The sequence below is a fragment of the Schistocerca nitens genome, chromosome 6 (genome assembly GCF_023898315.1).
Source record: "Schistocerca nitens isolate TAMUIC-IGC-003100 chromosome 6, iqSchNite1.1, whole genome shotgun sequence".
Classification (NCBI taxonomy): Eukaryota; Metazoa; Arthropoda; class Insecta; order Orthoptera; family Acrididae; genus Schistocerca; species Schistocerca nitens.
The window spans coordinates 490,206,246-490,222,233 of record NC_064619.1 but is presented as its reverse complement, the minus strand read 5'-3'; the positions used below and the strand labels follow the sequence as shown (position 1 = coordinate 490,222,233).

The following is a 15,988-nucleotide window of genomic DNA, read 5'->3' as shown; positions in this document are numbered from 1 at the left end:
GTGATCTGTGCTAACTATCTGTGTAATTGACAGTGTCATTGGGACAGCATAGGAGCACACAGGGTTTTCTGCTGCAGATCCCAGTGCTGAACAAATTGTGCTGAATGCAGTGCCATAAAACAGTAGAGTCTGGCTCAACGCAGTACTCAGTGTTCAGTGCTTGTTCTGCTTCACAGAATGGGTAGTCCTCTTTATTTCCACATTCTGTAATGAGGTGAGGTGTGGATGTCCAGTACCTTATCACCATCTCAGTTTCACCATCCTTCAACCACTTTCCATTGATGATTACATCAAAAACAGCAGACCAGCTGTATAATTTCAGAGATGCTCATTCCCAGTCACAGTTCTATGAAAATCTGCCCTTTGTCAAATAGTAGAGGGATAGAGTCAACTAGAGGCACGTAACAAGACAGGAAGTATCCTTCACCAGTGTTTCAACAGTCGTATCATTGTGCCCAGAAATGAGGAACATCTCACCCATAAGCCTTCCCACTTCTTCCAAATTAGTAGTCCTCAGCCGACCCAACTTATGCTATATCCTAGTCCATCGCCACACCTCCACCCAACTCCTTTGCCACAAGAGTCATATCTTTGTGAAAGATGCAGATGCAAAACCTGTCTGATACATCCACCCAGCACATCCTAATCCAGTCCTGTCACAGGTTTATCCTATCCCATCAGATACAGGGCCACCTGTGAAAGCAGTCATGTCATATATCAGTTCTGCTGCAATTCATGAACGGCATTTTATGTTGGTAAGACCACCTGTACAACTGGTAGAGCTGACTACCAAATGGCAGAACATGCTGCTGAGCACAACATGCTTGATTTCAATGGCTACTTCACAACCCGTGCCGTGTGGTTCCTTTCCCATGACACCTGCTTTTCTTACTTACATAGATGAGAGTTGTCCTTACAGCACATCCTTTGTTCCTGTAATCCTTCTTTGCACTGCTAGCCCCCTGTCTCACACCTTTACTAAATTCATCCTGCAACCACACCCTCTTCCTGGCAGTCTACCATTTCTCCATTCTGTCACCTCCTCCCAATCCACTCCTCCCCATCATTGTTGTTATGTTCTGTTACCCATGTTGCATTACTATTCTGTGCACCTGCTGCTTTGCCCTCCTGCTGTTGATGGATGAACTCGCCTCCCGCCCACCGTCTGCTGCCACTAAAAACCCTGTAAAAGACAATATTATGCGGCACGAAGTGATACTTGTGGCGTTCCTTCGGCCCCAGATTCTGAGGAGGGTGGAGCAAGTGGAACAGTGTCTTATGGCGGCAGCCGTGAAGCAATTCCAACAGTGATGGTCCATCTTGTGGGTGCAGACAATATGAGGCAAGAAAAAGTTGCAACACTTGATCCCTGGTGTGTGCAGAGCGGAGTTTGGCCATCTGTTGCTTGAAGGTTCTGACAAAACGTTGTGCTTCGCTGTTTGGCTGTGGATGGAACAGTGCGCTAGTTAGATCCTGAATACCATTGTGTTCACAGAATGTTTCAAACTCATTTGATGTGAACTGAGGGCCGTTGTTTGACACTACTACTTCAGGTAAACCTGCTAGGCAATAAATTGATGAAAACATCTGAATTGTGCTATGTGATGTTGTCGAGTTCTTTGCCACAGCAAACAGAAACTTGCGATATGACTCAACCATAATCAGTCAACAGGTGTTCCAAAAAAGGTCCCGTATAGTCTATGTGCACACGTTGCCATGGCGATAGTGGCATAGGCCAAGCAGAGAATTTTTATAGCGGAGTGGAGTGATTTTCTGCACATGCATGACACTGTGACGTCATCTGTTCTATTTGGGCTTTCATACCTTGCCAAGTACAGTGTCGAAGCGCTAACTGTTTTGTACGAACAATCTCCCAGTGTCCTTGGTGATGCAACTTCAACACTTCTTTTTGCAAACCTTTAGGGATCAATACACGTGACTGGCCACTGTCATTTTGAACAAGAATCACACCTTTCTATACAGAGAGGCAATGCCGACATGCAAAGTATCGGCCCACTTCAGCGTTCTTTATGCTATTCACTGAGTGAGACCAAGATTTGTGAATTTACTGGAGCAAAATGTTCAAATCAGAATCAGCTTCCGTGGCCTGTGCGATTTTCTTATAGTTAGGCGGAAAAGATTGAAGCAGTTCAGAATCCCGACCGAGCATCGATGTGACAAGATGCAGCAGAAGCATCGAAGTTTGTCATGGCCAATCGGGAGATGTGAAAGCGCGTCCGCATTATCGTGTTGAGCTGTCGGATGAGACACAATCTCTTACTGGTGTTGAGACAACAACAAAGCCCATCTTTGCAATTTTTGGGCAGTTCATAACGCATTGTCATGTATGTTAAAGCCAAACAAATCAAAAGAATCAAGACCAAATATGTTCTCACACTCACATGATTGTAGCACTGTAAAAGTCACTGTTCTTGTATGCGAGCGATACATGGCAGGCAGAGTATATGTTCCGAGAATGGAAATGTCTTGTCCATTAGAAGCTGTCAGTTGCATGCTAGTTTTAGACAGGCTTGGAGAGCCTAACAGTTCATATGTGTGATGATTAGCAATGTGACAGAGGCACCTGCATTCAACTGAAACTTCACACATTGCCGACAAGTAAGTAAATGAACAAAAATTTTGTTTGGATGTTGTATCACTGAAGAAACTGTGCGCTTGCTAGTTGCAGACTTGGAATTTACTGCATTAATGACATGAGCCTTGTGATTAGATTTTTGTGAGTGGGCCGAATTCTTATGTTTGCTCCGTTGCAAACATACAGATTGCACATGTCCTTTCCTACCACAAGCGTAACATTGAGCTTGGCGGGAGGGGCAGTCTTGGCATTTGTGCCGTGAATAACACCTAGGGCAAGACTTCATTTTGTTCGCCTTTGTAGCTGCCTGTTTAGTGAACTGCTTATGCAGCGTGGAATGATGTTTACTCGGCATGGCTAGCGCAAGCTGCCGCTGCCGAATGGGTCGATCGCAACAAGGAACTCAACACAGCAAATAGCTGTCAAATGTATGAGCCAACAAGACACTGGAATTGTACTGATCTAGTATTTGCACTATCTGCTGAAATGATGGATCGAACTGTTTCAAAATTTGTTCTCTGAGTTTGACATCAGGTACATTGTACACGATCACATGACACAACATTATATCGAAATATAAAGCACCACAAGCACATTTGAATTTTCAATTCCTTGTTATACCCTGCAAATCTGTTACCCACTCACGATAAGTTTGTTCTGATCGTTATAAGCAATTAAAGAATTGATATCTAGCTGCTACCAAATTCACTTGTTGGTCATGATGATTCGTTAGTGAGTCTTATAATGTTCTGCTCAGATCGTTACATTTAACTTAACTTTCTATTGCCTGGAGTTCATTTGATGAAAGAATATAACAGTTTTCAACTTCACAAAATTTATCGACAACTGAACTGCATACTCATCACGTTAACAACCACCCTGACTGACATACTTCACAGATCTGTTTGACTGACTGACAAAACAACAACTCAACAACTGCTTGCAGCCTCACTGCATTGCTTTATATAGAATTTTAACAGTAAATTTCAAAATAACCCGTTATTAGTTTTGTACAATTTTGATGTTACGTTTGTTGTTGTTGTTGTGGTCTTCAGTCCTGAGACTGGTTTGATGCAGCTCTCCATGCTACTCTATCCTGTGCAAGCTTCTTCATCTCCCAGTACCTACTGCAACCTACATCCTTCTGAATCTGCTTAGTGTATTGATCTCTTGGTCTCCCTCTACGATTTTTACCCTCCACACTGCCCTCCAATGCTAAATTTGTGATCCCATGATGCCTCAGAACATGTCCTACCAACCGATCCCTTCTTCTAGTCAAGTTGTGCCACAAACTTCTCTTCTCCCCAATCCTATTCAATACCTCCTCATTAGTTACGTGATCTACCCACCTTATCTTCAGCATTCTTCTGTAGCACCACATTTCGAAAGCTTCTATTCTCTTCTTGTCCAAACTGGTTATCGTCCATGTTTCACTTCCATACATGGCTACACTCCATACAAATACTTTCAGAAACGAATTCCTGACACTTAAATCTATACTCGATGTTAACAAATTTCTCTTCTTCAGAAACGATTTCCTTGCCATTGCCAGTCTACATTTTATATCCTCTCTACTTCGACCATCATGTTATTTTACTCCCTAAATAGCAAAACTCCTTTACTACTTTAAGTGTCTCATTTCCTAATCTAATCTCCTCAGCATCACCCGATTTAATTTGACTACATTCCATTATCCTCGTTTTGCTTTTGTTGATGTTCATCTTATATCCTCCTTTCAAGACACTGTCCATTCCGTTCAACTGCTCTTCCAAGTCCTTTGCTGTCTCTGACAGAATTACAGTGTCATCGGCGAACCTCAAAGTTTTTATTTTTACTCCATGGATTTTAATTCCTACTCCGAATTTTTCTTTTGTTTCCTTTACTGCTTGCTCAATATACAGATTGAATAACATCGGGGGAGGCTACAACCCTGTCTCACTCCTTTCCCAACCACTGCTTCCCTTTCATACCCCTCGACTCTTATAACTGCCATCTGGTTTCTGTACAAATTGTAAATAGCCTTTCGCTCCCTGTATTTTACCCCTGCCACCTTCAGAATTTGAAAGAGAGTATTCCAGTTAACGTTGTCAAAAGCTTTCTCTAAGTCTACAAATGCTAGAAACGTAGGTTTGCCTTTTCTTAATCTTTCTTCTAAGATAAGTCGTAAGGTTAGTATTGCCTCACGTGTTCCAACATGTTACGTTTAAAATTTACAAAACGTAAAGAAACTGATGTTACAGCCAAATAAGGTATAAAGGACAATATTAATTGACATAATTTTTATAGTATCATCACTAGTTTTAAATATGAATATCGGACTGAACTTTAATTACAATAATGTCTCTTGTATTATTTTAGTTACGTAATTAATTACAGTTTGGATTTTTTTACTAACATTCAGTGACAGTACAAATCTTGCGCTTTATCCAACTACATACGTAAAATTTACAAATAAGGCCTCAAATTCTGAAAATAGGAAAGTTGTGTGATGTAAACAATTGGAGAGTTAATTATAAATGTAATTACAAAGGATATTAATTACAGCAGAGGATATAAAAATAGATAACAAATAAAAATACATCGCTTGTTAATAACTTTTAAGCCATTTCTCAAGATAATGATGCTCTCTGTGTCAATCCTCCAGTCAACTGCAATTAAGGTAATTAGAGGCACCAGTCACTTACACCAACATTTCCACAGCCTCTTAATATTTGCCACCAGATATTTAACACTTCAGTTTCTTGATTAAACATCTAACTCAGCACCTGTTCATAATTTTGTTAATGACAACAATCCCCTGACAATCATGATAATATACGTCCTTCCAGAACATTCTATATGCTTTCACAATGAATATCAAGTGTTTTAGCAAATTGGACAGAATGTTATATATAAAGACACACATACAAGTCCCTAGGAAGCACTGCCTCGTCCGACAGCCACCTGGATGCATAAAAGGTAGTATCAGTCTCTTCACTGCATTAGCTGTGCGACATCTAATGCTTGCAGCTGTGGCGCCTGAGCAGGGGGTGGGACAGGATTGGTGGGCATGTTGGAAGACACGAATGCAAAAAATATACAAGGTAAGCAATGTGAATAACGAGAAAATCAAGTTTCTGCAATGCCCACATGAAAACACCGATTAGCAAAAATGACAAGAAACTGTAAAGCAATATGCACCCCTGCAAAGTAAAGACACGAGAGAATAAGAGACCAGCAAAAAACACAAAAAAATTCTGTGGCCGCCTGGCACTGGATTCAGAGGATACTCTTCATCAGTTGTCGGGTCTTGCCCACTCGTTTGTATAGGGTGCCTAAGGGATAATGCATTCTCGGAATGCTATACAACAATTCAAGCAAATAACATTAGTAGTTTTATTTCTATAGAGCAGAATGACAATACTTAACTGGTATTTACAAAGATGTCGCAATGAAGGGCGACATGCAAACAGTAAAGTTCTTGTTGTAGACAATGTTTCTGCAAGTTGACACAAGTCACTGATAACTGATCTGTGAGTGCCAGTCTTCAACTGTACCTATACTGTCCACTAAAATCCATATACGGAGCCAATCTGAGCGACTGAGGCTGGCAGGAGCGGCACTTATATTCACTTCTTGCAAGTGTCGCTCCTGTCATGGTGTGGTCCTAATCCGCGCACCATTAGCAAACGTCGTTTCACCATCTTCTCTGGTCTTGCGTTCTTCGTCTTCATTCCGGCACTTGTGGTTACACCAGAACAGTAACAGAGAAAAAAGCAGAGGACATAAATAGGAAACTAAAATAGGCAAACAGGACATTCCTGACAAGCGAACTCTACTAGTATCAAACATAGATTGTTAACCCTCCAGCTGCGGGTGATGCAAACATGTGCGTTAAGCTTTTCTGGAAAATTTTGCAGCCTCTTTTGTTATCGCATCACCCATAATTTCAGCGCTTCTTTGTTTGCATGTCAGAAGTCACGATTTTTCCATTGAATACAATTTTGTTGTTCTGGAACAGCATAAGCTGCCATTTTCCTGCCAAATGTTTTTCTGTTGCTCTGGAAATTTGGATGTCACTATTTTCCCATTGAATCTTTTATTTTTGGTCTGAAACATTGAGAGTCATATATTTACACTTTCTACAGTCTCTCTCACATACTCACATCTATACCTTCTTGCACCAGCAGTTTTGGTGCCAAATTCCCAAGCTTGTGTGTGAAACCTTGCTTTGAGTTATACAGCACTCAGCAAAATGGTCAATAAGTTTATTCTGCTTTTCGGCATTGAACACAATTTTCACATTTCCTGCATTCTGTGTGTTAAATGTCAATTAAAAATCAACTCTAAATGTTTTCTTTTCTTGTTACATACCTTTAATTCTATCCTTACAATTGTTATAATTGTCGAAAAAAATGGCGCACAATTTTGTAGGGAAAAATTGGAATTTCACCTGTGACAGAGGGTTAATTGTAGGAAGAGATTTCTGACATTACGCATTTTGAGCTAACATTGTATGAAAGTGAATCGTGGACTGTGGGAACACCGGAGAAGAAGAGAATTAAAGTGTTTGAGATGGGGTGCAATTGAAGAGTGTTAAAAATTGGGGAGACTGATAAAAACTTCCGTGGCTCGAGAGAGAGAGCTGTAGAGGGTGAAAGCTGTAGATAAAGGCAGAGATTAGAATACATACAACAAATAAATGTGGTACTCTGAAATGAAGTGGGAGACTGCTTCCTACTTTTGTAAAGTATTCAACAACTCCCCCGGCGGGTTCGAGGGTTAGAATTGGCCCCCGGTATTCCTGCCTGTCGTAAGAGGTGACTAAAAGGAGTCTCCAATGTTTCGGGTTTTCTGTGATTGTCCGCACTTGGGTTTGACCTCTACCTTTTTAACTTTCTGTTGATAGTGCGTGCCATTTGGGGAAGGACACTTTACGTGGTGTTTTTTTGTTTGTCCATTTTGCGCGCTGCTTATTGTCGTGTGGCGGGCTTGGCCCCCTAAGTCTTGTGGGTTGCCTACTTATCGTCTCCTGTGCCGTACCATCCTTCATGCCTCGGACAATTCTGGACCATTTTGGCACCTGAAATCCAGTGCGGTAGCCAGTCTGTCATCGTGTGGTTATCAAGTACCCTCTTGGTGGTAGTCCCCTGACATCGTAAGGATCGTGCTGCTGATGCCTGAGCTGCGACCTCCCCGCTTATGCCAAGGAGTAGGTGCCCATCCTTTCTGGGGCACCGGGACTCCCGGCAATGGCCATCCCTCCAGGTGGTCCTTGCTGCGGCTGGGTGGCGCCCATGGGGAGAGCCCCTGATCGGAGTGGGTGGCATCAGGGCAGATGACCCGCAATGAAACGGGTTAAATAGACTCAAGCTGTTGGTCACTCAGCCCCAGCAGTCTCCGATTCCCGTTCGTTCCCTTCCCTGGCCAAACCTTGGGAGGATCATAGGGTGACTCAGTCTTGTGTGTGAGCCGTATTCGCCTCGGTACCTAGTTTGCTGCAGGACTAATGCAGAGACCTTTCAGGCAACAAAGCCCAAGTTTTTCGTAGACCACCTTCATGATAGGTTTGAGGAAGTGGTGGCGTTGTCTAAAATACACAGTGGGGTGATTTTGATCCAAGTGGCCTCCCCAGCCCAGTCAAGGGTTTTGCGTGCCTGTGACAAGCTGGGTGATATCCCCGTCTTGATTACTCCCCATAAAAGCCTTAACTTGGTCCAGGGTCTTATTTTCCATCGTGATCTCCTTTTGCAGTAGGATGAGGAGCTACGCGCCACCTTAGAGTGACTTCGTCCTGTGCATGCATAGGGGACCCAAAGACAATAGCGTTGATACCATTGCCTTCATCTTGGCCTTTGAGGGTGACTTGTTGCCTGAAAAGTTGAAGGTCATGGTTTACTGTTGTGACATGAAACCATACGTCCCTCCCCCTATGCGCTGCTTCAAGTGTTGGAAGTTAAGTCACATGTCATCTCGTTATACTTTCAGCGCCTCTGCAACCTGGCACTCCGTGTGTGCCTCCTCCCTCTTTTGTCAGCTGTGGGAAGCACCACTCACCCTGCTTGCCTGACTGCCCTGTTCTCCATCAGGAGCGACGGATCATGGAAATAAAAACCCTGGACAGGCTCACCTATCGGGATACGAAGAGGAAATACGAACGACTTCATTCTGTGCAGATGACTACATTGTATGCTGTGACTGTGACTTCATTGTTCCCGGTGGCGACGGCTGTCCCTATGGTTGTTAAGCCTCCAGTGTGCCCTCGGGGCCGCCCTGGCTCTTCCGCTGTGTCTGTGATGAGGGACGCTGTTTTTTCTGGTGCTCCCAAGGTACCTCCTTTGGGAGATCAACCCCCAAACGGGGATATCGGATGGTGCCCTAGCCGCTTGCCCTGATGCGGCTCCCGGGCCAGATCGCATCCACTATCAGATGCTCAAACACCTCTCAGTGGATTGTCAGTAACACCTCTTAGACCTTTTCCACCATATCTGGGTTGAGGGCGAGTTCCCGTCTCAATGGCGGGAAAGCATTGTCATACCAATGTTGAAGCCCGACAAGAACCCACTGGAGATGGACAACTACTGCCCCATTAACCTCACCAACATTCTGTGCAAGTTGCTCGAACGCATGGTGAGCTGAAGGTTGAGTTGGCTACTTGAGTCTTGGGGCCTTCTGACTGTCTCAGGGTGGGTTCCGTAAGTGCTGCTCTGCCACCGATAATCTAGTCTGCCTGGAGTCCGCCATCAGTATGACATTTGCCCACCGTCAGCAACTGGTTGCCGTATTTTTGGACATGCGGAAGGCATACGATACAACTTGGCGACATCACATCCTCACCACACTTCGTGGGTGGAGTCATAGGGGCCTGCTCCCGATTTTTATTCAAAATTTTCTGTCACTTCGTTCCTTCCGCCTGCAAGTTGGTCCCACCCATAGTTTCTCCTGAGTCCTGGAGAATGGGGTCTCGAAAGGCTCTGTCTTGAGTGTCTTCCTCTTTTTAATTAGTATCAATGGGCTAGCTGCAGCTGTGGGAATGCCCATATTGGCTTCTTTGTCTGCTGATGACTTTTGCCTGTACTATAGCTCCATTGGCATTGCGGTTGCTGAACAGCAGCTACAGGGCGCTATCCGCAGGGCGCAGTCTTGGGCCGTCGCGCATGGCTTCTAGTTCTCGGCCGCCAGGACTTGCATTTCTGCCAGTGTTGCACTGTTCACCCTGAGCCACAGCTTCATCTTGACAGCGAACCTCTTGCCGTTGTGGAGATGCATCGGTTTTTGGGCTTGCTTTTTGATACCCGGTTGACTTGGCTCCCTTGTATTCGACAGCTTAAACAAACGTGCTGGTGCCATCTTAAAGCTCTTCGTTGCTTGAGTCACACCAACTGGGGTGCCGATCGGTCTACCCTTCTCCGACTGTGTCACGTGTTGATTCAGTCCGGCCTCGATTATGGGAGCCTGGTTTATGGTTCAGCATTGCCTTCAGTGTTGCGGTTGGTTGACCCCATCCTTCACGACTCGCCACTGGAGCTCACGAGCCCTGTTGCCAGCCTACATGTGGAGGCAGGTGGCCCTCCATTGCAGATCCGGCACCAATGACTGCTGGCTGCTTTTGCTGCGCATGTTTGTAGCTGCCCGGGCATCCCAAAAAACTGTCTCCTGTTCCCCAACTGAGTCATCCATCTTCCGGAACGGCGGCCTCGGTCGGGGTGTCCGATTGTGATTTGCGTCTGGTCTCTTCTCTCTGGGCTTGAGTTTTTCCCTCTCCTGTCTCATTTCCAGGCCCATGTCTGTATACCCCCATGGTGTGTGCCCCGTCCATGCCTTCAGCTGGATTTGGCGCGAAGTTCTTAAGACTCCGTCCCTCCTGAGGCCCTCTGCCGCTGCTTTCTTTCCGTCCTTGCCACGTTGCTCCGCCGTAGTCTATACTGACAGTTTGATGGTTGCTGGTTGAGTTGGTTGTGCTTTTACTCTCGGGGATCGCTCTGAATGACGCTCGTTGCTGGATGGCTGCAGTTTTTTCACTGTGGAGCTGGTAGCCATCTCTCGCGCCCTCGAGTATGTCCACTCCTGCCCAGGTAAGTCCTTTGTCATCTGTAGTGACTCCCTGAGTGGTTTATGAGCTATCGACCAGTGTTTTTCTCGCTCTCGTCTGGTGATGACTATCCAGGAGTCCCTCCAAACTCTTGCCCGTTGCAACCTCTCTGTGTTTTTTATGTGGAGCCCGAGTCACGTCGGCACCCCGACTAATGAACAGGTTGACAGGCTGGCCAAATAGGTTGTCGGTGCATTGGTCCTGGAGATTGGCCTTTCGGAGTGTGATCTCCAGTCAGTTTTGTGGCAGAAGGTCCTTGGTACCTGGGGTGATGAATGGCGCACCCTGCCTTCACCCAGCAAACTTCGGATCATCAAGGAGACTACCGGTGTGTGGCCCTCCTCCTTATGGGTCTCTGTCAAGGACTCTGTTGTACTCTGCTGGCTGCGCATTGGCCACACATGGATGACACATGGTTATTTATTGCGCCGCGAGTACCCACCTCTCTGTCGCTATTGTTCATCATTGACAGTGGTCCACATTTTGTTGGACTGTCCGCTTTTAACTGCACTCAGGCAGACGTTTGCGCTGCCTGATACGCTTGCTCCACTTTTAACGGATGACACTCCCACGGCAGGCTTTGTTTTGAGTTTTATTTGTGCAGGAGGCTTTTATCACTCGATCTGAGGGTTTGTGTCTTTCTTTTGTGTTGAATCTGACCTTTAGCCACAGTTTTAGATTGGGGTTTTTAGTGTGTCTCTTGGTGGTTGGCTTTCCCCTTCTTTTGTTTCCGTGGTTGCCCAATCACTGTAACACACTGTGTGTTTTTAATTCCTCTTTTCTGGTCTTTGTCTATGTCTTTCTTGTTCTGTGTCATACCTTGTCACCTCCGTTGCGTGTTTTTCTTCCCCATGGTTGTTTCATGGTTATGGAAAAAGGGACCGATGGCCTTTGTAGTCTGGTCTGTTCAACCCCCACAAACCAACCACCTATTAAGCAACTACTTTTCACTAGTGCTAACTTACTCACATTGACAGCAGTATGTGTGGGGAATGAAGAAGGGCATATATGTGACAGAAATTATGAAGGAACAAAGCAGTGGTATGGAGGCCTCTGCAGCTATTGAAATTTTTAGTCGATCTGTAAATGAAAGGAGAATGTGTTACACTAAGTTCTTAGGTGATGGGAGACTCAAAAGCATATAACAGTGTAGTAGCCACTCACCCTTGTGGTGAGAAGATTATCACAAAACTGGAATGCGTTGGTCACGTCCAGAAGAGGATGGGCACCAGGTTGAGGAAGTTGAAACAAAGTTTGAGAGACAAGAAACTTTCTGATGGTAAAACCATAAGAGGCTGGCTGACAGTCAAAATGATTGCTGAACTACAGCAGTATTATGAGCTGGCCATTAGAAATAATACTGAGGATTTGTTGAAAATGAAGCAGGCAGTATGGACTAACTTCTTCCACAGACTGTCAACTGATGAAAAACCGGTGCAGCACCTTTGCCCTCCTGGACCTGATTCATGGTGCAAGTACTGCAATGCCCAGCACTCAAACAGTTCATACAGCCATAAACATTCCATCCCAGAGGCAATCATGGATATCATAAAACCTATTTACAGAGACCTGGCAAATCCTGAATTACTGAAGAAGTGTCTGCATGGTCAGACTCACAATCCCAAGGAGTCATTCAGTAATCTTATATATATATTGATTATCTTACCAGAAAATGTTTTTGTTGGAATGAAGACACTAAAGTGGGAGGGGGGGGAGGTTTTTGGTAGATTGAAAGTGCTACAACGTATGGGAATTAATCCTGGAACAAACTGCATCAGAGAACTCGAACGGATGGACAAGGTTCGCATTGATAAAGCAGAGTATGCAACGCAGTTGGCCACTAAGGAGTCCAGAAAAGACTTGGGAAAAGATCAAGAGGATGATATACAGTATGGTGCAGACTGCTTCTGAGTGACTAAAAATTAAAAAAAAAGCATATATTAAGTGAGTTAAGGTCTTTTGAAACTTTAGAAGCCGTTCCTGAAAATTTACATTTTCTGTTGCATTTTTCCCTAAATCTCAGAAACCACTTCGAGTAGAGTATTCAAATTTTCAGGGAGTAATAACATACATATCCTGAGTCTACTGAACTAAAAGAAGGACATAATGTTATGTGTAAGTAAAATTATTTAGGATAACGTACAAAAAAGTACACAAAATTTTAACCATGTAATTAAAAAACTATATTTCTGAAAGCAGTGGCTGAAATCAGTTATTGTAGTTCGGTAGACTCAGAACATACAGTTTAATGTCCTGTAAAAGTTTCATGTCAGTGGCTACAGTGGTTTCTGAAATACAGGGAAGCCAAGTCAATAAATTTAACATTGTCAGGATAGGGTGTTCCAACTCCCCTTAAATGCAGTAAACGTATGATTATTACACTGTTAACAGAACACATCCTTGTTTTAAATCTAGAAGGCATGTTTGTTTTGTCTTTCCAAAATATTGTACTGAAGGTAGTTGTCACACCAGTTAATTAATATATTAGAATTGGTTATCTACATAAAAGAGGAAAGGAAATTCCCGACAGCAACAATTCCTTTCACAGCAGTAGTGAAACTTGTTGCAATGTCATCTTTTTCACCGCCACCCACCACCATCAACTATCTCAGTGTCCTTTCACAAGTATTTCACACATTTCACTTTTGTCAATCTTGGATGTGAAAGTCAGGAAATCATCATCGCAACAAACAGTCCTGGAATTTCACATTTTCAGATGTCAGTGATCCTACGCCATTCTTCTTCTGGAACAATACCGTCTTTGTCAGCAACTTATGTACCAGAGCCAGTATTTGGGAAACAATTTAACACAGTCTGTTGTATTAGAGAATTCCAGGTAGCAACAAACGTATGTTTAGCCTTTAGAATGCTGACTCATCACTTCTTTCTTCTCAAGAAATCTCCCATATGTATTGGGGGGAAGAACCATTTCCAGTACTGTATCAAATGTTGTTGGAGCATCAATAATTACTAAAAAATTATGATAGTCTATTTTTTGTTCATCCTCAATTCTCTCACAAGTTTTTGTGAGTAATCTTTCACACTCCTTGAACCAGTTTTTCATCCATTTTTTTTTCTGCTAGCAACAAGGTAGCATTTTTATAGTCCAACTTTATAAACTGCAGTACTATTGCACAATATTATTGAGCAGTCTAGAGAGAACTTTAGTAAAATTTCACAATATGATTTATCATCCAGGACGGGCTTTACCCATAAATTACTACCCTGGGTCTAAATATTCTGATATATTGTAGGAATGGCTGTTAAGGTACACTTGTAAATAGATTTTGAATACTTGTGATTTTCTAACTTCATGTTACATGCCTGCTGGCAACCTGACAAAACACTTTTGAACTAGCATATAAAACCCCATATCAGTGGAACAGTGTCTACATGTAAATTAGTTTCACTTCCAGGACCATGATTGTGAATTTCACAGCTCGTCTTAAAATCACTCTTGTAATTTACTACAAATATAATAGACTTTCAAAGGGACAGAATGGCTGGCCAGTACCTACCTCCTGGAGGCAAAATTCCAGTACTGTGAGGATTACTCTCATATTGAGTGATCTATGACTACTTTCTGACTTTCCTGAATCCATCTCTCTCTCCTCCTCAAGGAAAGGAATAACAGTTGTGAAAATGAGGTTTAGACTTTGCACTTTTAAGTACATCTATTGGTGCGTCTGGAATTTCACAGTACGAAGGTAAGTACTTGCCACCAGTTCTGTCTTAATTTTATATTCCTCTAAAGTGAATTTACCTTTTTATATGATATAATAGACTTCATTCCTTTTGTTTCTCTTACTGGGCTTAGACTTTCTTGAGGACTATGTTCATTTTTAATTTCTTTTTGTTTTGCCAAAAAGAAAGAATGACACAATTTAAGCTTTAAACCGGTTAGAATTTTCTAGTACCTATTTAGTGCTCATTTTTTGCATCTGTTTTGTCACCCTCCAAATGAGGAGCAGCAAGTTTAGATGTGTTCTACATCATAGGAGGATATTTGTGATGTACATTCTGGCATATTCTTCTCAAATATCTCACTGGTCTGAGTGGAGAGTCAACCACCTTGTTTGAGACTGTCTGGCTTTACATATCTAATCCTTTAGTTCTTATACCTCTTCTTCTTTGGCTATTTATTTATTGTCCTCTCTTTTTAATATATGGGGTGGGCCATAAGTCATTGTCACTAGCAATCCTTTGACTCTGTTTTGCCCAAACAGTGTAGGAAACTAGACTAGTGCATAGTACCCATAAGTCAGTTGACAGTAGAAGTTTGAGGTTATATTGTCTGTTTTTATCTGAGAAACAATGAATAGAAAGGCAACTACAGAAAATCATGTATTTGTTTCAAGGCCTGTAGAAGATGATCTGGGTAGGTGTATGGAATTCTGTGAGTTATACACAGTAGAAGATGATCTGGGTAGGTGTATCGAATTCTGTGAGTTATACACAATCTGACAATATGCTGACTCCAAGTTTTGCAGAAGCATTATTTGGGGTTATAAAGCGATTTTTTAGATGCCTGGCTGAGTGAACAGACATGACTGTGTCTACTGGAATCCTATGAATCTCCATGTGGTGATGGAGACAACTGAATTATGTCCCACCCTACATATAGTGTGTTTTGTTGCACCTATTTATTTTTTATTTACTTCTATCGCTATATCATTAGCAATAGTTTGTTCATAAACCTTGTTAATTTCTGTCTTTCCTTCATATTAATGGAATATTTTCTTATTTTTTAGGAGTTACAGTAACTTAATGAAACCTGAGAATATGACATCAAATAAATATGATGATGGAAATGATTCTGATGATTTTATGTAATGTGCACTGGTCATGGAACAGCTGTAGATATTAAGGAACACCATAGTTGAAATTACTTTTGACTATGTGGATACTGTGCAAGTATTGATGTGTTAATATTATTTAAAATAAAACCATTTTCTATTCAATAAATACTTTTCTTTGAAATGCGTAAGTATGTTATCAAACTTGAATATGATGTAACCAGTTGCCATGTCATCATTCTTTGTTGTTCTGTAATATATGTTTGAAATGTGTAGTTTGAGTTACTTTCATACATTCCAGGAAGATTCTTCAAAGATGATAATTCTATACTTTAGGAGAAAGGAAGAAAACAAATTTCAGAAAAGCATCCCAAATCTCCACTGTTGTTTTTCTGTGCTAAGTAGCTGCACTGCAGTATATGTGGACCTAATAGCAGGACTGCCTGCATGTACTGGAGATCATGTACTTCCTTTGTCAATTCACTGATAAAAGTATACCATCCTTCATGTCTTGATAAATTTGGT

At 42.6% G+C, this 15,988-nt stretch overlaps 1 protein-coding gene across 1 annotated transcript in view; it reads left to right on the top strand.

The window, feature by feature from the left end:
* Positions 1–15,657, top strand: part of LOC126263071 (coiled-coil domain-containing protein 25) — a 61,665-nt gene extending 46,008 nt beyond the window's left edge. The window contains exon 6 of the mRNA XM_049960057.1: positions 15,419–15,657. Coding sequence (XP_049816014.1) covers positions 15,419–15,500 — 82 coding nt within the window. The 3' untranslated portion in view covers positions 15,501–15,657. The remainder of the gene's footprint in view (positions 1–15,418) is intronic.
* Positions 15,658–15,988: the final 331 nt, after the last annotated feature.